This window comes from Sceloporus occidentalis, unplaced genomic scaffold (assembly GCF_023333645.1).
Source record: "Sceloporus occidentalis isolate IW3139 unplaced genomic scaffold, rSceOcc1.0.p SCAF_5, whole genome shotgun sequence".
Classification (NCBI taxonomy): Eukaryota; Metazoa; Chordata; class Lepidosauria; order Squamata; family Phrynosomatidae; genus Sceloporus; species Sceloporus occidentalis.
In genome coordinates this window covers 174,368,250-174,390,845 of record NW_028316985.1, presented here as the reverse complement: position 1 = coordinate 174,390,845, position 22,596 = coordinate 174,368,250, and the positions used below count along the sequence as shown (strand labels likewise).

Below are 22,596 nucleotides of genomic sequence, written 5' to 3'. Positions count from 1 at the left end.
ATACTCGAAAGTGGTTTTGCCAGTTTCTTCCTCTGAAATATAGCTTACAGCACCTGGTATTGATTGATGGTATGCCATCCAAGTATTAACCAGGGATGACCCTACTTAGCTTCCAAGGGTAAACAGGTATAATAAAATCCATAGTGCACCTACCTGTAGCAACCAACACTTGTGAAGTGTGTACTCATATCCATTCTGTCTCACTATAATGGAGGACGTGTTTGTGTTTCTAAAACATTAGACAAAAGAGGAGTGTGTGTGTGACCTTTGGCAAATTTCTAACATTGGGGGCTGATCCTCTAGTGAGAATATTGGTGTAGCAGAGACCACAGGGCAGACAGCTCTGCAAATTATTAACTGGTTTATTAAACTGTGGCGTTAACGTGTACCAGCAAGAGAGGGAGAGAGAGAGAGAAAAACCTGCTGGGAACAGATTGCTTATGAACAGAGAAAATAGGAAAGGTACCATGAACAGCCTTAACAACGGTGACAGTGGGGGAACAAAAACCACCAAACCCAATTCCCCAACTGTTTGTCTGTGCATTAAATTCCTTCCCTGATTAGATTTATAAGATGCCATTTTTGTTGTTGCCATTGATAAAAGGAAAATCAAGCTTTGATTACACAGCATGAAAGTAAGAAGAAAAATGGAACTAGAAGGAGCAAGAAAGATTAATGGGATTGTGAGGAAGGGAGGGCTCTGGACACTCATGTGAGAGGCAAAAGGGTTCTTAAGCTGCCACACGTGACGGGTGTTTGAAGTCAACTCAAAGTCAACATGTTTTTAAAAATCAACACTGTAGAAGCTGAGTGAGCTCCCTTTGCCTCCTTTACATTGTTCTGCTTGCACCTGCCGCATGCCTGCGACGGACTTGAGCAGAAGGCAACAGCAGTAGTAGGAGAAGCAGAAGCAGCAGCAGCAGCAGCAGCAAAGGCAGCAACAGCCTTTGAAACACTGCCATTGAGAAGAGTTGGAGAGCGAGAATATGGACACCGGTGTCTCCTGTGTGAGGCGTGGACTCTTCAGCAGAATCCAAGGAACTTTGTGGTGGCGCTGAGCAGCTGATCCCACTCGGGCTGATGTGTTTGCCACAAGAGTCGGCTGTGGGGAGGGAAGGCAGGAGGGCAACAAATCATCCAGACTATCCAAAGGCGAAGCGCTTTCTTGCATAATAATTAGAGGGAGAAAAAGAAGAAGTCCTTTGAAAAGCATCCTTAATGGACAGTTGTTGCCTTTTGGGAGATGCTGTCATGATTTTTGTCCCCTGTTCGCGGAGATAAAAAGGAGTCGGCAAGAGGCATCCAAGGCAATTCTTTGGGGTCCCCCTCCCCAAGTCATTGTTCTTATCTTCTGTTCATGCCTTGCTATTTGCTGACCTTTTCCTTTGGAATCTATGCTCCTCTCCCCACTTGCTCCACCCATACAGTTCCAGCTGAGAAGAAGCACTCCGCCACCTAAAACCTGCCACAGAATGCCCATGGAAGATGTACCTTTCCATTGAAATGCTTTTGCCATAACATGCCATTGTGGCTGCTCAACAGGAAATAAAATTGGAAGCAGAAAGAAAAGGAATAGGGAAGACAGGAGGAGGAGGAAAGAAGCAAAAGCATTAGCAAAGAAGGGATGATGACATCTTTTCTTCAGACAGTCAAATTGTATTAAGGTTGAGACGATCAAAAATTTGGGAAGCTCAAGGGAGAAAATACAGTACTGCAAAAAAAAAAAAAAAGTCAATAGGAATGACTGAATGCCACGTGCCATCTAGAAGTGGTTTTTGATACATGCTGTGGCGTTGCACCTATTTGTCAGGCCTGCATGATGCCTGAAGACAGGAATACAGGGGTCCGTCCTTCGGGTGCCTTAGCATCATCCCCCTTTGTTCCGAAAACTACCTACAGGAGAATTAAGCGGTGTTTTAGCTTCCGCAAAGGTAGGTACACAGTTTGACACTCTTATTGTTATCTTCTTGTACTTTCATAGCCTTTTCGTATGTGTGGTCTGGCCATTTGATGGGTGTGAACAAGAAAAGCTCTTGTTTGAATAGAGATGTCAAAAAGAAAGGTCAAGAAATAAAAAAAGATATCAGCACTTGCTAGACTGAATTTATTTGTCCCTGATTTATTACCATCAGATTGCCATTATTTCTCTTCTCTGGTTTGCAACCCATGACTGGATACAAAAGCAGTGCAAATGGTACTGAAAAGAAATTGCAGGGCAACAGAACTAGTGAGATCAGTCAGACACTGAGGACACTAATCCAAGAACTCCCGGTTCCACTAAAGAAAGGGTCAGATAGATACCTTGAAGAAGGCTAGCATGGCTAGGAATGTGGTAAAGTCTCCTTCTCTGGAGGTTTTTAAACAGACTGAATAGCCATCTGTCAGGAATGCCTTGACAATGTATTCTTGCACAGCAGGGGGTTGAACCGGATGGTCTTTATGGTCTCTTTTAACTCTATGATTCTGTGATTCTATGTCCAGCCAATTGTATCTAAAAATGCCTGATGAGGCAAAGAAGACTTACAGTACAGTCAGATCCTTCCCTGTTTTGTGTGTGTTTGGGCATTTGTCTGTGTGTGAATTTTATTTATTTTAATTTTTAATGTTTTGGCTTGCTTTTTTACTTGTCTTGCTCAGTTCACATTTCCATGTCACCTGCTGCAGAAAATACTTTCCAACTTCTTCTCCCTTCTCTTCCTAATAGTGATCCTAATAGACATGATTGTTCATGTGTTCAGATGCATGGATGTCTAGTGCAGCCAGTGTCAGTGGAAGAAGAAAATATGTGTTAGTGAAGGGAGGAGTTGGTGAGCTTGCCAGGTATGAGGACATAGGAAGATCCCTGCTGGATCAGTACAATATGGCTTCTGGAGACACACAGACTTGGACATGCTTCCCAGCATCCCATATTCTGACAGCATACTTTAGAATATGTAGGCTCCATTTTGCTGTGACAGCTATAATGAATCTTCCTGTTCAGAAGCAGTATATCTTTCAGTGGATATGATTTTAAAATATTTATACGTAATAATTCCAAAGAAGATAGGACATCTTTCCCATTGTAATTCTGGCAATTTTAATATATAGAGGTGGTGAAAGGGGAAGATCTATTGGGTCCTACCACGAGTCAAAGAGGGCTTTGTAACCTCCTGTCTGCTAGCCTTACAATTTTGTTCATTTTGTTCCCACTGGGAATCTTTATGAATAAGTAATGGGTTGTGAGTCAATTTCCTCTGCAGGCACTTAATGTAGCAGCTATACATTTTGGAAGTGGCAGGGAAAGGCAGGTTTCATTCTGTGTGTCACCATGTATGTTGGTCATTTGTCAAAGAAAAAAAATGTTTTACTTACCATTGGTTGGGGAGCATTGTGCAGTGCTGTATGTGTAGGCTTGCCAACATGCTAGTCAGACATTTGTCAGTAACATCTGGGTAAAATTACTTTGTGGACTACAACTCCCAAAATCCCTAGTCAGCATGGTCACTGAGTGTTGTAGTCTAAAAGTAAGGTTTCTACATTCTGATCACAAGTATGGGAGAAATTACCTAGAAAAATGTGGAACAGTTTCTCCCTCCCTTACCTCAAAGAAATGTAACAAATTATCTTAGCATTCTTTGGCTGCTGCCACATTGCAGAATTAATGCAGTTTGACACTGCTTTAATTATAATGGCTCCATCCTGTGGAATCCTGGGATTTGTAGTTTGTCATGACACCAGAGTCTATGACAGAGAAGGCTAAATATATCTCAAAACTACAAATCCCAGACATCCATAACAGTTAAAGCGATGTCACATTGCATTAATTCTGCAGTGAAGATGCAGTCTTTGATTTCCTTGAAATCCATATGGTTATTTTATTTCCTTCCAGGTTTGCCTTGACTTTTACTTCTGGCACAATTCAGTAGTAGCATGATATGTGAAATCTACTAACTTCATGTTTTTAAAAATGGCTTATCTTAAAATTTCAGTAGATGATTTGTTTGAACAGGACCCTCCAAACCCATTGCAAATTTTAGCAACAAAAACAAAAACTGTTTTCATGCCATGGAAGTAGGGAGAGCTAGAGATTCTGGTTGTTGGGTCTCAGTGGATAATTTTAAATTTATGTCATCTGAGCTAAGCAAATTAATCATGTTTCTGGAGATTTCATCAGCTTTGTCCCTCTTGAACTTCATGGTCCAGCAAGTTAACCTGAGCTTCTCTGGACACAGCTGGAGTAAATTACTTCTGAAAGTAGGGCATACTGCCAAAGGGCTCATCCAGCATCTATTGGAAGGGAACAAGATCAATTTGATCCAGCAGACGTGTATAATTATAGACCAGTATTAAATCTACCACTTCTTTGCAAGATTTGCTGTAGTGTCCAGAAATCACTGTATGAAATCACTGTTCTACTTTATAAACCAGTTATTGTATCCATATCCTTATTAGGAGTTCAGGATAGAAGTGGTCTTGGTGGTCCTGGCAAATGTTTTGAGAAGGGAAAAAGAAGTGTGACTATGATTAGCCTTCTGGACCTTTCAGTGCCCTTTGACAGCATAATTAATCAAAGCTTTCTGTGCTGTCAAGACAAAATTGAGACATTGTATTATGGAGGCTGGACAGGTGGTTTGAAAGGATTCACTGAGTATCACTAATTTTCTCCTTGGAGGAAGCAATGAGTAATTTTAGCAGTTTTCTTCCCACTGCAAGAATGACTTTGAAATCCATAGTTTTCAAGGCCTACTTGCAATTTGGGACTTACTATGTGCAAAATTTGCATTTGATGCTTTTGTACAGAAACCAGCATTTTCTTCACAGAAGAGAGCATTTTCTGCACACGAAACAGCTTTTTCTGAAAACAAAAATAATATTCCCATGCAGAAATATTATTTTTGTTACAGAAAAAAATTGTTTCCTGTACAGAAAATGCTGTTTTCTGTGTAAAACCACCATGCATGAATTTTGTACAGAATGAGTCCTGAACTGTGGAGATTCTTGTCAGTCTAGGAGTTGTCTCACCAGGATTTCTCAACATTTCAAAAATATATTTTTCAAGTGTTTTTGAATATTCTTTCCATCCCTCTCACTGGGTGATTTCTTCAATACCTCCAAGAATTTAATCAGTGGATGAGTGTGGAATTCTACTTTATCTCCTTTGCTTTCAAAGAAATATATGTATCTACCATAAGAAACATACCTTTATTTTGGAACATAGAGACAGGAGTTGCTGGCCAAGATCTGATTTGCTGGTATAACTGTGCCACCAGTGGAGAAGGAGAAAGATGTAGTGCCAAAGGAAAGGGGGCTGCAGATGGGGTGACAACAGAGGAGACAACAGCAGCAAAAGCTATCACCATATAAATCGGCCTTGGTGACTATCAAACTGCCCAAGATCCAGCAAGATAGCATCATCCTTTGACAGGCATGGCTTTTACCGTTGTTCTTCCACTGCCACTGGCATAAGTCACCAACAGGATTCCTGTCTCTTTTCCCAGCTCCAGATAATGAGCAATCTCTGGTTTTTCCAGGTAAAAAATGGATTTCTCAAGAGTAAGGAAACCATGTTTAGAAGAACAATAAAGCAACAAGAGCTCCATGTAATTTTCTGTAGATATTCTAACATCCCAAAGTATTATAGAGGAATATTATAGAGGAATGGTGGTGCACAGAAAAATACGTAAGTTTTTATGAAAACCGCACCACCACCACTACCATGTTTTCTGCACAGAAAACACTTTTTCTCCATAGAAAACATTTGTGCATGTGTGTATGCGTGCGCAAGCACAAAAAACCATGTGTTTTTCACCACACCACAATGCACCCTGCGCCCTGGTGGCTCAGTGGTTAAATGCCTGCACTGCAGCCATTCACTCAAAACCACAAGGTTGCGAGTTCAAGACCAGCAAAAGGGCCCAAGCTCGACTCAGGCTTGCATCCTTCCGAGGTCGCTAAAATGAGTACCCAGACTGTTGGGGGCAAATTAGCTTACTTGCTAATTAGCTTACTTGCTGTTCACCGCTATGATCTTTGGAATAGCGGTATATAAATAAAACAAATTATTATTATTATTATTATTATTATTATTATTATTATTATTAAGACATTCAAGTTCAGGGAGAATACTACAGAGAAATATTTGTTTTCTTCCACAGCAGGGAAAATTCCCCACCCCTCAAAACAAGGAAGTCTCTCACATGTCACATGATTCGGAGACAATATGTTCAACCTTGCCAGTGAAAACAAAATAATCAAGGATTTGCATCCCTAATGGAAAGAGACCTACAGTGTGCATATCTGCATGTGCAGGGATTCTATTGTATACCCTCCAAGCGAATGTAAATTCTCCCTCCTGGTGCCACTATGCGTGTACTTTGAATATGCAAAAGAGGCTCTTTTTCAGTGTTCCAGAACTCAAAGCATGTACAGAAAGCTAGTCAGGCAAATGCAGGACCTCAAAATCTCATGTCTGAAATTTGTGGCCATTGATAGATGACATTCATCTGGTTCCACGTCATGGGCAGATCTATTTCCCCACATCTCAAGATATAGGCATTGGATGGAGGGAAAGTGTTTCCTAATGATGTAAGAGTGCAACACCTCCCTGTTTGAGGTGCAGGGAATTTTCAAAGCAACAACATGAGCAGCGTCTATAGGGGAAAGTGTTGCAAACTGCACTATACATTTTGCAACTGGTGTATAGATGAGATCTAAGGTAGACAGAGCAATCAAGGTTGCTTGTACTTGATACTGCAAGTCCCTAGCCATGAAGGAGGGCAGATCCATTTTCTTTAGAGGCTGGTCTCAAGAGGTTGCTGGCCCACACCAGTGGCAACAAATCTACTTCAGATTCTAGTTCAAACTTTAATTCGAAGTGCTGGATTTATTTATTTATTTATTTATTTATTTATTTATTTATTTATGGTTCTTCCTTCCTCTCAAAAATGGGATGGAAGGTAGCTCATAGAGCACAGTGAAACAGAATATAGCTAAAATAATAATGTTAAGAAAGTAAAAAAAAAAAAGATTGTAATACACTATTTTATATAGCTGCCACCATTATGTTTTCTGATTGCTTAACAGCCTGCATCCCCTGAAATTCCTCCTTTTATACAACCATTAAAGGTACAGAGACTCTCTCCAATTTTAACTTTGGCAACCCTAAGTGGTGTAATGATTTGAGTGTTGAACTAGAAATCTGGGAGAGCAGGGTTCAAATGTTCCCTCAGCCATGGAAACACACTGATTGGTCTTTAAAAAGTCGCATTCTCTCAGCCCAAGATGAAAGCAAGGACAAACCTCATCTGGTAAGTCTTGTCAAGAAAACCCTAATAAGAGGATCAGCATAAACTAGATCAGCTTGAAGGTTAACCACAACAGTAGTTTACATTCTTGATCACACCTTTAAATTTCAAACTAAAACCTAGAAATGATTCCTTACATCACTAGTAGGGAAGGCAACAGGCATTAGGTTCCATGCACTAATGCCCATCCTTCCTTGCCAGGCAGTGTACTTCCTTCATTTTTCATCTTTGATCTCTCACTGCAGCTGCCTGTATTCTTCTCTACTTACTTCCATTGTTGGCAATGTTTTCTCATTGAGACCCGAATTGTGATGGTTCTAAGGATGGAGAAGAATTTTGTGTCACTTCATTTTTTAATCAGAGTTTACCAAAATTTGAAAATTTCTCTATATGTACACGTTATTACGAACATCTTCATATTTTGGACAGAAAAGAAATAGAGTTCTCATCCATCACTAATTTCAGGAGAGACTAAGAAAGGGCTTAGAGAAACACCACTGTTCCTTCAGGATAAGGCAAAGCAGTTACATGCTTAGTAGTTAAGCACCCACAGAACATGATGTTGCTATTTCTTTGACACATGGGGATGTTTCTTTGAACTCCAAGCCAGCTGAAGGAAGAATCATAGCAGTGCTGGTAGACCTGCCCAGCAGTAGAACAGAGTTACTTGCAATTGCTTAGCCACTGGTAGTAGTCCACTGCTAATTGTATCATTTACAGGGAAACTGTATGCTGTTTGGCATTTGGCTTGAACTTAGTTCTTGTTATGCTCCAGTCGTAACTATTTGTGGAATGTTCAGAACTTGAGAAAAAGATTAACTGATTAATTTGCAGGCAGTTCATTCCCTACGCACCCCCACTTTTTATTATATCTGCTCCAGACTTTTCATAAGGAGATGGGACTGCTACCACCCTCCTTCCTGCATAGTTCCACAATGCCATGACTCTCTGTTAAGAAAGCAATGGCAATGAGTGAACAAAGGGTTCCATGTTGCTCTGTTTCAGAGTTACATGTAAGAAAAGGTCAACAATGCAACCAATGCACTTCCAGCCCCCTTAAGTCCAAAGCAACTAGTATGATCAAATGCATAAACCATTCGAACACATAAAACCAGTTCCCTAAGAACTGTCCATTTTAAAAAAATAAACTAAGTCTGAGATGTTTTGTCATCGAACCTAGTATTCTTGTTGTAAGTAGAAAATTAGAACTAGGAAGCAGTCTGAATTTCAAGCTTCTACATTTTTAGTTTCAGAGCCTTTAGCTTCTGTGTCATTTTGGTTTCCAAATAGTTTCTGGCTGTCTCTACAGTCAGCCCTCTGTATCCACAGATTTTTTTATCCATGGATTCAAGCATCCACAGTTTGAAAATATTTTTTAAAATGTATAAATTCCAAAAACAACCCTTCATTTTTGCCATTGTATATAAGAGACACCGTTTTACTATGCCATTGTCTTTAGTGGGACATGAGCATGCATGGATTTTGGTATCCATGGGGTGTGTGTGTGTGTGTGTCCTGGAAACAAACCCCAGCAGATACCAGGGGCCCACTGTATGTGTACCCAAATCCTAGAGCTGTGTATAATTCATAAAGACCATCAGATAGACTAGATGTTAACAGCTGAATTGCCAAACCCCAATATGGAGTTTCAGCATTCCTATAGATTCTTTGAAGGTCAAGGCTTTTTTTAAAGTGGTATCTAAATCAATCCTCCCATTTCTGAAGACAGGGAATAATTGAAATACTACTGTTAGACCATCATTCTAGATAGTTCCATGTTGATTTCCAACAATAGCCAACCAAATTAGTTTGCTAGTTTCCATCATCAGGTAGCTACAGGCATGTTGCCCTTGCTAATATGAGCTGAGATTTTTCTATCCTCACTACCATTCTCTGATACGGCTATCATCAGTGTGTTTATCACATCTTTCTGAAAAGTCACTTATGCTAGTGGCCATAGCAACAACCTTGGCAAATTTGTTCTGTAGATCAATTGGGCATTGTGTGAAAAAGTACTTCCTTTTGTGTTTGATGTACTACCTTTCAGTTTAAGTGATATGACGTGTATTGTAGTTGTATTTTTACTCATAGTTTGTTTGCAGAATGTTTTTCTTAGCACTGATAATTTCTCTTCTAAAATAAAATAAAATGAATACTTCCACCCCTCATCTTGTGCTCCCCATGTTGCTCATCTCATGCTCCCCAAATTGCTCCCCATTTGCATTGTTTCTGGCTCAAAGAGTAATTACATATGTTGTGGGGGAGCCATACTTAGTACTGGATCTACTTTATTAATATATTTTTGTATCTAATTGATTTTTATGATAGTGTGTTGTTCATCTCTAATTGACCATCATCCTGTTGGGAATTTACATCATCATAAACCTATTTACAGTTCTGCAGTTTAGAACTGTGTCGTTGTACAGCAGTAGTATTCCTAGGCGGGGAGTGTTGTTGTAGTTGGACCATCAGGACAATTGTGTAGGCAGAGTGAACAGTGTGGCTGATACACTCATGATGTGCATTTTGATTTCACTTTGCCATTATGCAGTGTGCCTTGCACGTTATGGTTACACATTGTGCCTTCCAGTTGTGTATTACATATTGTGCAATGTAAAATAGCATGTAATCTTCAATGTACATTCCACAATGTTGCTGTTTTGCATGGCACTGTGTAAAGCTGGCACAGCACATATCTTCATATGGATATTTATGCTGCACTGAGAAGTTGTTCAGCTGCAGTCTCTGTGTGCCCTGGGGGTGGTGTTCCAGGGCAGAAAATCCTCTCCATCTGCCACAGTTACTCACTCCTGCCCTAAAGGCTTATAGATATTTTAAATAAATAAATAATGAAATATCGCAACCCCCCAAGTGTAGAACCATCTGCTGTGTCTATAGTTCTTGTCATGCTTTTTTGCTGATGTATCTTTTCTGTAGTGAAAAAAAAAATATGCTGCCCATAGCAGCTGTTAAAAGCTCTGGTTTTCATGAAAGAACACAGAAGATATGCCTCACAGAGGGATGTTTGTTTATTATTTATTTATTTATTTATTTATTTATTTATGGTTATATTGTTCTCACAAACAGTGTCAAGGAAAGAATCTGTTGTCTACAAAATGATGCTGACCCTAATATTTCTTCCTTTTTTTGGTCAGTGTCGTAGAAGGGAAGCTACATAGTGAAGCCATTAGGAAGGGAGGGTTGCCATATACCTTTGAACAGTGTATATGTCCTAGGGAGGAAGCAATAAAAACGGATGGAGAAGTTTTGCTCGATTAACTCAATAGGACCTGTGATGCTAAAGGGCTCCCAATCCGTTTCATGGGGCAGGTTATAGGGTAATGTTTTATGAACATAATTACAGGGTATGAACGATCTACAGAGGTTATCCTATTTTCTCTTCACACCAGCTGCATGGGATAAAGTCAGTTGCAAGATTGTAAATTGGACAGAGATCACCCAATGTGAGAATGTCAATTTGAGCTTAGTTCTCTTTGATCACTTTACAAGGGCCCAATAAAACCATGAAGGTTCTCTCTGTTTTACTGAGTGGTACCTTTCATGTAGGAAATTGTTCAAAGTTGGTGTGCAATTTCTGCCTGTTTTATTGCATGTACCTACAGCAAGAAACTGCTCCAGCAGCTATACATGATTACTCATTGTGGCTATGTATTGTCTTCTGTATGCCTTCATGCCAGAGAACATGAGTAGGAAGGTGGCATTGCCTCTGTGTTCTTTTTGTGAATTTCTCAAGGACATCTGGTTGTCTACTGGGCAAAACTGGACAAAATGGTCCTTTAGTCCAATCCACCACACCTTTTCTTATGATCAGTGGCGACTGGTAGCTTTGGTGTCAGAGGTAGCAAATATTCTCCAGACTTTAGTATGAACCTTAAAGGTGATATCCAAGACAAGATCAGTGATGGAAAATAGGGACAAGGGTAGAGATTGAAATAATAGTCCAAAATGGTTGAAAACTATATTATTTGAGTGTTGAGAAACCATGAGGATAAGTATCCTCAATTCATGATAGTCTTCGCAATTCAGGACTTGCTGTACACAAAATTTGCATGTGGTGGTTTTTCATGTCTATTTCTGCATAGAAAAATATTTTCATGTCTATTTCTGCATAAGAAAAAATATTTACTGTGCCGAAAAAGGTGTTTTTTATGCAAATCAACTATATGAAGTTTGCACAGAATAAGCCCCAATTACTCATTTTCTGTGCAGGAAACAGGATATCTGGGCTGAAATATTATTTGCTGCACTTAAATGCTGTTTCTGTTGGAAAACAAACAGTTTTGCACAGGATAAGACCCAGATTGCACATTTTCTTTCAAAACTGCATGGTTTTCAAAGACTTTTTCACAATGAGAAGAAAATTGCTAAAATTATCCAATGTTTCCTTTAAGAAGGAAATTAGTGAAGAATTACACCTATATAGGATCATGGCAGTTGGTGGCTTCCATGCAAGAGAGATAATCAATCTACTCTAGCCTTTAGCCTGAACTATCCCACATGCTGAATCATAACTTTAAAATAGTTTCATTACCTGAATAGTGTTGAGCCTCCTCTAACAGGGTGGTGGAAGCAGTCAAGCCTCATATTTAACTATTTGGTGAGAGATCAGCACAGTGTCAGACAGATCCATCATGAATCTGTGCAGAAAAGGTGGGCTGCCTTGGTCTTGATTCATGGGATGTCTGGCAACAAGTTCTTCAGGCTATCCTGAGCATCACTCCACAATGTTTATTTCATCTGGAATGGCTTCATCAATTTTGTTGATCCCTGGACTCAGTGTAGCTGCATTTCTCAGCAAGGTATTTCAGACAGATCAATATTTTAAAGTTCAGATTAAAACCCAGGGTAGATTCAGCTCCCCACTGACATGGAAGCCACCAGGTGCCATTGATTATATTTCTCTGTCAGCTTCTGCCCACATGAACACAAACTGGAGCTTTGTGAACCCATACAGAATATATACAGGATTTGCATGATGTTGAAAACTCACCCTAAGTGAGATAGCAAGCAAACAAGCTAGCATTTTATTGTAATTTAGCAGTTTGCCACTATACACAGTTCATGTTTAATGAATAAATCATTATATGGTTATACAGTTTAGAACTCTGCCCATTGAACATCAGATGTTGGGTAATTTTGCATGAAATAGATCTGAGCAATGCAGTTCTTCATGCATCCTTTGTGATGGATGAATGTTGCATTTTTCTATCAAAATGAGAGCCCTCTGAAATCACCAGTGTGGCACATTGGGAAGAAATGACCACAGTCTATGCTTTGTAATCCATAGTCTTTCATCTTGCTTATGCTTCTGAAGGATCCAATCTCCTCAGCCTGCAGCTGTCATAACAAGTCACAAGGAATTATATATAATTCACTTTTAAACACCATTGGTCCTTCAATTGTGCTTGTTGGTTGGTGAATCTGCTTTTCATTTTAGTCCATAATTAAAATAAGCTATCCAAGGTGCTGAATTTTAGCTCTCAAATAGGTTGAGCACAGCTCAATTAAAGTTCAGGCTAAAATCAGGAGCAGATTCACCATCTCTGTTGAGATAGAAGCTACCAGGCATCACTGGGTTCATTCACATTTTTATACCCATAAAAAGCAACCTCCACACTTAGATTCAGCATTCAAAAGTACAATAATATGAACGTGACACAAGATATATCCTAAATGAGTTGAGCTTTCTGTGAGGAATCAGAAGGAAGTTAAGAGCAACAACCACTCCTTAAGCTCTGAGGGGCTAAGCAAATTTTATTTTAAACTTTGGGTAGGGAGTGTGGCCTGCAGACCACATATGGTCCTGTAACTCCACTTTATCAACCCCTGAAGCTTACTACCAGTCCCCCAAAGCCACTTTAATTTTCCTCCCCACACCCCAAAACTGAAATGTTTTCTCTGCCCACACAGCCTCAAGTGTAAAAAAAGTCCTTGCAAATGTTGCAGTTTGGCCTTCTTCCTTCAAACCTCTCCACAGACTTTGCCCTTAAATGCATGGTTGTTTGGTTTTTTGTTTTGTTTTGTTTTGTTTTTTGGTTTGTTGGTATGTTTTCCCAAAAACCAGACAAAAATTGTGACTGGATGTGATGTGATGTCACTTCCAGTAGACTGTAATACAACACCACAGGCTAAATTGACCCCAAGTCTCCCTGCAGTGGGCTATCCCTGACTGAATGAAAGCTTACACCTTTGTTTGGAAAGCTGTTCAGTTCTGTGAAGTGCAATCTCCCAATCTGAAAACTCAAAGGGGACCCCAAAGGCCATACTAGCCAATGTCAACTACAAAATAATGGGGGAGACAAATGTAAAATGGTTTTGCAGGGGGTAGAGCTAATCACTAACTGCTCCTCATGAATCATGTCATTGGATGACAAACTCAAAGACTAGGGCAACATTGAAAATAATGCAATTTGTCACCACTTTAAGTGCTAGAGCTCCATCCTATGGATTCTTGGGATTTGTAGTTATACTGGATCTTTAGCCTTCTGTGCCAAAGAGTGCTGGTGCCTCATAAAACTATAAATCTCAGGATTCTGTAAGATGGAATTATGGCAGTTAAAGAGGTGTCAAATTGTATTACTTCTACACTGTAGATACATTCTATGTCCCAGGGCCCTAAATAGTTATAGCACTATGATCTAACTTTAACTGCTATGGTTCCAGCCTATAAAATTCTGAAATTTGCTGTTTGGAGGGCAGGTTTTGGAAACCTCTTCCAGAGAACTTTAGTGCCTCAACAGTTTTCAAACTCCACTATTCTATAGGATGAAGCTATGACAGTTGAAGGGCAAACATAGTATTATCACTGGGTATTGTAAAGGGCCTCTGGAAGTCAGAAATCTTTTTATTGCAAAGTATACAGTGGTTTATCTCTAAACTTGACTTACCTTCTGTTCAGACTTATCTGGCTGCACTCATCCTTATCCTACAGCTGTACATAGCAGGAAAACATTACAAGTAATCAGGAAAACATGACAATTAGTGCCCTTCTCGACAAAAAGAAAGTCTTCCAAGGTCTCGTAGGTCACTATTTTAAAAGCCACTCCTCCAGATTCATAATTTGAGAATAACAGCTAAAGATTATGCTGTGCACTTTAACAACCCGTAACCATTCTGACTTCAGATATAAAAGGCTGATTAAAATATAACAAGTAGTTACTAATCCATGTTGAGTGATCTTGGATCTGTGCTGTGAATGTACAAAAAAATTATTGGCTGGTACGTTTTGCTTTTCCCTGTATATCCCCGAGCTTTCAAAATAATTACCTGGCTGATAATACCAAATGAAGGCACTTTTCCAGGACTTTTTTTCCCCTGTAGATTACAATGGAAAATGTAATTACAGCAAGTTCAGATTGTTAGCCAGACATACTGGCAGAATGTATATAATTTCTCATAAGCTTTGCAGACAGCTCAATCAGGATTAGGTTTGAACTTCAGTGGAAATGCAGAGGGACAAAAAAAAAGCCCTTACATATATTTGTGTAACCTCTACTGTGGGAAATATTTCAGTTAATAAATAACTATTCAATGTTTCCTTTGTTAACCATGTGACTCTGCCAGTTTGATCTTTGTTAGGTGTAGCTGATGTATTTCAGAGGTGAAAGTTCTCAGAAAATAAAGTGTGCAGCTAGGCTGCTGACCAGAGCTGAGAGCATATATCTCCCTTCCTGAAATAGCTTCGCTAGTTGCTGGTTCTTTTATGACCACAATTCAAAGTGCTGGTTTTGACCTATAAAGCCATATGCCACTTAAGCCCAAACTATCTGAGCACCCCTGTCTTCCCATATTATTTATTATTATTTATTTACGGTATTTATACCCCGCCCTTCAGCCCTAAAGGCTCTCAGAACGGTTTACAATTATTATTATTTTTAATTAGACCATTCCCTGCCCTCAGTCTTACATCTAAAAAGACATGACACAAAAGGAGAAGGGAATGGTGGTGGGGAGCCTGCTCAAGTACTACAATCTCCAGGGGAGGGTTTCCTCTCTGTTCCACCTCTGTCCCAGGCCCATCTGATGAGGGCACAGAAATGGGCTTCTTGGTGGCTGGCTGCTCATGGAACTACTTCCTGAGCTAGGTTTGATTTCCTCCCTCACTGCTGTCTTTTTGCCAACAGCCTATGACTTTCCTCATTAAACAGGGCTTCAGTGAAACATATTAAATTTTACATTTTGCATATTAAAAAACAGCACATCTAATTGCGCATCAGGGTAGAGAGACATACAATTAGGTATGCTGATTTTTTTTAAAAAAATGTAATATGTATTTCATGTGTTTTTAATTGTGCTTTAAGTCAATGTTGTAAAAGCATTCCTTTAATTGGATTGATGGTTTAATGTTTTTTAAGTCTTCTACTCCAGACTATATTAGCTATTTTGTTTTAATTTGTATTGTAAGCCATTTTGAATCCCATTTGGGAGAAGGAAGGAAGGAAGGGTTCTGTTGATTAATCTCACCATTTGCTTGGTGAGTTCTGTCAACCAACCATAAACAAAATGGTTTTTTGTGAGTTTTTTGGGCTATGTGGCCATGTTCTAGAAGAGTCTTCTAGAACACGGCCATGTAGCCCAAAAAACCCATAAAAAAAAAAACATAGATGCCGGCCATGAAAGCCTTCTTAGCATCCTTGAAACTCTACATTTTATGGAGCATTTGCATTTGGAGAAAGAACCTTTTCTTGATATTTCCAAAAGGTGCATTTAAGAGCCAGTAATTTTCTTACTTTCCTTTGGCTACATAAAGGGGTTCATTTCTCACATGCTTGCTCTTGAGAACAAAGCTCCACAAGGGCATTACCTCACAGTGACTGAAAATCAAGAAAACATTGAATCCATCCATTATCCACTCAATTTTAATTCCTTTCTTTATGACTAAGAGAAGCAGTAAACAGAAAGATGGGTATAGAATAATTTTAAATAAAAAATGTGATGGCCCAGAAATTCTCTAGCATATGGTGCTCTCATTGTGAGCTATCAGAAGGCAAATATCTATGTGCACCATTACTCATCTGTTACACAAACAAACTGGTCTTCTGTTCTTTGTAACTGAAAGCTGCAGTTCAGAAAAGCGTGCAATGAGTTCTGTGTGCACAGTGGCCCACATTTGCTATGTTACAAACAGGGAACAAATCTCAGGATAAAATGCCTGCGTGAATATTGATAATACATACGAATATATTAGTTTCTCATCATTTAAATATTGCCAAAAAATTATCTGAGTGCCACTATCAATAGAGGTATAGTGTCTAGATCAAGGGAAGTAGTAGTGCCACTCTATTCTGTTTTGGTCAGGCCTCACCTGGGAATACTGTGTCCAGTTCTGGGTGCCACAGTTCAAAAAGAATGTTGAAAAGCTGGAGTGTGTCCTGAAGAGGGTGACTAAAATGCTGAAAGGTCTGGAAACCATGCCTTACAAGGAGCGACTTAGGGATCTGGGTATGTTTAGTCTAGAGAAGAGACAGTTGAGGGGTGATATAATAGCCCTGTTTGAATATTTGAGGGGATGTCACATTGAGAAACAAGCAAGCTTGTTATCTGCTGCTCCAGAGAATAGGACCCAGAACAATGGACAGGAAAAGAGATTCCACTTTAGGAGGAACTTCCTGACAATAAGAGCTGTTTGACAGTGAAATACACTCCCTTGGAGAGTAATGGAAGTCTTTAAGCAGAGGATGGATGGCCATCTGTTGGGGGTGCTTTGATTGTGAGTTCCTGCATGGCAGGGGGTTGGACTGGATGGCCCCTGTGGTTTCTTCCAGTTCTATGGTTCTGTTGTACAGAACAGTGTAGGGCTAATTTGTCTGACTGTCCCAATCTGACCTGTGAATGGACCAGGTGATGCTCTGCTTAAATCACTCTGCCTCCCCAAGGTCCTAAGCCAGTGGATTCTCCCAACTTTACTCACCCTTGCAACTAGCCTCAGAGCAGGGCATTTATTTATTTATTTATTTATTTCATTTATATGCCGCCTTTCTCCCTGGAGCCAAGGCGGCTCACAGGGTTTGTGGAGTGGGCTCCTTTGAACTACTAGCCCTTTCAGCTGGTAAAGGAAACAGCACTTAGGGAAATCTCCACTGTTATTGTCAGTCTGAGACTTAGAACAGCAAGAACTACACCAGGGAGCATGGAAGAGAGCACAGGGTAGCCAAAGCTTCAAAGATCCGAGTGCTTGTTGTTGACACCTGGGTCTCAGAGTCTTCTTCACTTACTCTGCATTCTCCACAATAGGGAAAGCACAACACATGTGAAATGGCCCAGTCCAAGGTCAGTGATAGAAACACCAGTGGCAGCTGTTATCTCCCATTTCAGGAGGGGCAGTGGGTTCTCTCTGAGGTTTAGTATGAATGGTTGAGTTTTTTGAATAGCTTGTGTAAAGATTAGGCTGAAACCCAGTGAAGATTCAGTGTGCAAGCCACCAGCTTCCACTGTTGGGATAGAAAGCATATTCACCATTGTTTTGTTTTGTTTTTCCTGTTGAAAACTGGAAGAATAGCATTGAAACAAGAAAGTTGTGAAAGTTTTGCCTGATATTAACACATCCCAAAATCCTTTGGAAAAGTATTCAGTGCTGAAACAGAATTGTCTTTTGCATTTTTGTTTTGTTTTGTTTTGTTTTGGGTTGTATGGTAGTGGTTTTTAATGTTATAGAATCATGCAGCTTCCCTGCTCGCACAACTCCACTCACTGCCAGCTTGTTTCTGGGCACAATTCAGAATGGTGGCTCTGACCTATAATGCACTATATGGATTAGATCCAGGATGACAGACCCTATTTCTCACTATGGGCCTGTCTGGACCTTGAAATCCATAGGAGAGGCCTTTCCATAGGAGAGACCTCCTGGTGAAAGGTCTAGCTGCTCCTGGTCTTTGGAACTCCCTCACTAGAAAGCCTAGAATGGCCCTCTCCTTCTTCACTTTCTGTTAGCAGGCAAAAGCTCTTTTTATTTCAACAGGTTTTTAGAAATGAAGGCTTTTAAGAAAAGGGCTTATAAGAGGGTGCCCTGCTGTTTTAAACTGTACAGTTTTAACTGCTTTTTATCCATTTTAAGTACATGTTTTGCATTGTTTTAATATTGCTAATAGTTTATTTCTATTTTGATGTTGGTGTTTTATATGTTTTGAAATATATAGTGATCTTTTTTAATTTAAAGGTCTCCTAAAAGAGAATATCCTGGTTGATGAAATATTGACAACATAATAAGTAATTGTATGGTTTATTAATTTTTGTTAATTAGATTAGAATGGTCCACCCTCAAAGGCTAATGGAACCAACTCAGTTCCAGAAAGCCTTAGAGGGTTTAATGGTTGGGAATGCTGGTGATCCTGTCGATGCTTTGGTTGATACTTGGAACACCGATCTCCCCAGGGCTATCGATATGATCGCTCCCAAGCATCCTTGCCATTCCACTTCAAACTGTAAGCCATGGTATACACCAGAGCTTAGGAATATGAAGCAGCTTGGACAACGACTAGAGTGCAAGTGGCAAAAGACTCAACTCTTATCCGACAGAACTCGCCATAGTAACTTTCTTTGGTCCTATCGGGAGGCAAAACGTGCAGCGAAGAGATCCTTCTTCTCTGCACGTATTGCGTCTGCAGAGTCCTGTCCAGCAGAGCTGTTTAGGGTGGTGAGGGAGCTGACGCAGGTGTCCCCTGCACCAAATCCTTTACTTAACCCGACGACGGCCTGCTGCGACGCATTTAATAAGTTCTTTGTAGATAAAATCTCTCAGATAAGACCCGACTTAGACGCCAATATTTTAACAGAAACCATAGACGAGGTGTCCAGCAACTCTGTCGATGAAGTTATTCTGGATCAGCTGCAATCTGTAAGTACCAATGACGTGGACAAGCTCCTTGGTAGGGTGAGGAAAACAACTTGCCCTCTCAACCCTTGCCCATCATGTTCGGGGACAGCTGCTCCAGTAAAAGGGAGCTCACTTGTGGGGTTCCACAGGGTGCTATACTGTCCCCGATGTTATTTAACATCTATATGAAGCCGCTGGGTGAGATTATTCGGAGTTATGGAGCTGGGTGTTATCAGTACGCTGATGACACCCAGATCTATTTCTCCGTGTCTCGTTTGTCGGCCTCAAATTCTAATGGCATCCCCTCTCTCAATGAATGTCTCCAGGCAGTAATGGGCTGGATGAGGAAAAACAGATTGAAACTGAATCCGGATAAGACAGAGGTGCTCACGGTAGCGGCCCCAAAACCAAGAATTGGGTTGCAACCTCCAGTCCTGGATGGGGTCACACTCTCCTCCAGTGACTGTGTTCGCAGTCTGGGGGTGCTCCTTGACTCATTGCTCCTGATGATAAATCAGGTAAATGTGACATTCAAGAGCACCTGTTATCAGCTTCAGCTGATCCTCCAACTGCGCCCTTTTCTGGAAGTAAGGGATCTCGAGACTGTTGTACACACTCTGGTAACCTCACGTCTAGATTTCTGTAATGCGCTCTACATGGGGCTACCCTTGTGCTTGATTCGGAAACTGCAATTAGTGCAGAATATGGCGGCCAGAGTAGTGTCAGGAACATCGAGGAGGGACCATATGACTCCATTATTAAAGTCCCTTCACTGGCTGCCTATTAGTTTCTGGGCCCAGTACAAGGTGTTGGTTATCACCTTTAAAGCCCTAAATGGCTTGGGTCCAAACTATCTCAGGGACCACCTCCTCCCATACAATCCTCCCCGCACACTCTGGTCCTCTGGGAGGAATTTGCTGCAGCCTCAATGATCTAGGCTTTCGGCTACCTCCCACAGGGCTTTTTCTGTTGTCACCCCCAGATTATGGAACGACCTGCCGGACGAGATCCATCAATTGACATCTTTAGACAGCTTTAAAAAGGCTGTCAAGACGGATCTCTTCCGGCAGGCCTTTCCGGGATAGATAACCCTGGCCTCAGGAACCCTCTTCTCATGAGAGTCCCCAAGGTCCTCCCTGGAAATGCTACTGTAGTTTACTGTTTTATTTGTTTTGTTTTGTTCTGTTTTGTTTTTGTCTTGTAATAATGTGTATGCGTTAATGTTGTTTAATTTGTTGGTTTTAATTATATTTGATTTAATAATTTTTTAGGGGGGAAGGGAATTTTGATATACAATGTATTGTATTTTATTGCTGTTAGCTGCCCCAATTGACCTCAAAGGGGCGGGATATAAATTATTATTATTATTATTATTATTAGAGATAATCATCATGCAGTAAACAAAAATAATGACATACTCAAATTATGTAAATATCATGGAAAAACTTTATTATATGTAATAGAATACTAGATAAATGACAAATCATCAAAGATGATAAAAGAATAATGGAATATTGGGAATACAGACATATATTGCTCTACAAAATTCCTAATCACAATTTAGAATATAGCAGATGGAGGGAGGGTGAGATGTATAACGACAAAGAAAAACGACCATGTAAATAATGTAAATAATGATTGTATTGGCTATTGATGTGATAATGACAAGGTCAATAAAGAAAAGTCTCCTTGCATTCAAATCTTGGGGAAAGGGTAGGTTATAATACAAGGTGTTGGTTATAACCTATAAAGCCCTACATGGCTTGGGCCCAGGGTACCTAGAGGACCGTCTCTCCCCATACATTCCACCCCGCACCCTCAGAACATCTGGGCAGCAACTACTGAGGGTCCCAGGGGCTAGAGTAGCTTCCACAACAAGGAGGTCTTATACCATCATCGCCCCCACCCTCTGGAACAGGCTGCCCATAGAGCTCCGCTCGGCCACCTCCCTGGCCCAATTCAGGAAGGAATTAAAAACCTTCCTGTTCCGTTTGGCATTCCCGACATAAGTTCCAGCTAGTCTCCCCCTTTTCGACAGCAATGGTAGCTGGCTGATGGGGGGTTTTAACAATTTTAATAGTTTGTTTTACTGTATTTGTATATGGATATATGTATTTGTACTGTGCTGTTCACAGCCCTGATCACAGGAAGGGCGGTATACAAATAATTTTTTTATTATTTATTATTTATAAATGAAGATGGTGATGATGGTGATAGTAGCAGTAGCTGTAGCAGTAGTTCTTGACACCAGATCTTGCCTGAGACTGAAAAGTGCTTTCTCACATCAGATATAATAGAGTTTTAGGCTTGGCCCAGGAAGATTCATATCCTCACTCAACCATGAAGCTCACCAGGTAAACTCTAGGCCAGTCAATCTCTCAGCCCAACCTAGTTCATAGAGTTATTTGCAGGATAAAACTAAATAACCCTATATATGTCGCCATAAATTGCTTGCAGGAGGGACTGCATATAAACGTGACAGCTAGGTTCTCAACCAGAAATGAGAGGATCTGAATACACTATTGGATTTTCACTCAGTGCCAATTATTTTAATATATAAAATTGGCTCTGTAAGTACAGCTGCTCACCCTGCTGCCATTTATTACTTAAAGCACTGCACAGCCAACAAAGGAAGAGATTGTAGAAGGAAGAGAGGAATATATTTTCAACATACAAAGAATCATCACAGAAGTGTTCAACATTGTTATCTGGAGATCTTTTTCTTTAAATTAACCCATCACTCCTCTTGTTGTCACACACAGGGATTTTTGGTCAGAAGCTGGAAGATACAGTCCGTTATGAGAAAAGATACGGAAACCATTTGGCTCCCATGCTGGTAGAACAGTGCGTGGATTTCATTCGGCTGCGTGGACTGAAGGAGGAAGGGCTCTTTCGACTGCCGGGCCAAGCAAACCTTGTTAAAGAATTACAGGATGCATTTGACTGTGGGGAGAAGCCACTGTTTGACCGGTAAGATGGCAAATGTATCTCCTTTCACTGGTTATCTCCAAAGCCAAAGCCCCCCATTTCTGCAAGCAGTTTTCATGCATTCTGGCCACCCCCCCCCCCCCCAAAATGAGCCCTGGTGGCACAGTGCTTAAATGCTCGTTCTGCAGCCACTCACTCACAAACCACAAGACTGTGAGTTCAGTACCAGCCATGGGTTCTGGGTCAACTCAGCCTGGCATTCTTCTGAGTCACTAAAATGAATACCCAGTTTGTTGGGGGGGAATTAGCTTACACAACGTAAACTGCTTAGGGAGTGCTTAAGTGCACTGATAAAATGGTTTAGAAAAGTACTTGCTATTGCTAAGGGAAAAAACCTCCTCACCATAGGGTACAGGTGTTTATCCTCACTGCTTGATGGTCCCAAAATAAACACCCAGACAGGTGGCAATGGCATAAGGCCAGTGTCAATAAACTATTGGCTTACACAGAGTGCCACAAAGGAAAATATTGAGTCACTAGGTTGATACTTCA

At 40.4% G+C, this 22,596-nt stretch overlaps 1 protein-coding gene across 5 annotated transcripts in view; it reads left to right on the top strand.

Annotated features, from left to right (window-relative positions):
• Positions 1 to 22,596, top strand: part of ARHGAP24 (Rho GTPase activating protein 24) — a 308,726-nt gene that overhangs the window by 246,773 nt on the left and 39,357 nt on the right. For 4 of the 5 annotated variants that reach the window (XM_089526176.1, XM_089526172.1, XM_089526174.1 and 1 more), the window contains one exon: positions 21,879 to 22,086. In XM_089526176.1, the coding sequence (XP_089382302.1) occupies positions 21,879 to 22,086 (208 nt within the window). Of the gene's footprint in view, positions 1 to 925; positions 1,932 to 21,878; positions 22,087 to 22,596 lie in introns of those variants that run through there. The other variant, XM_089526173.1, reaches the window with a different exon arrangement.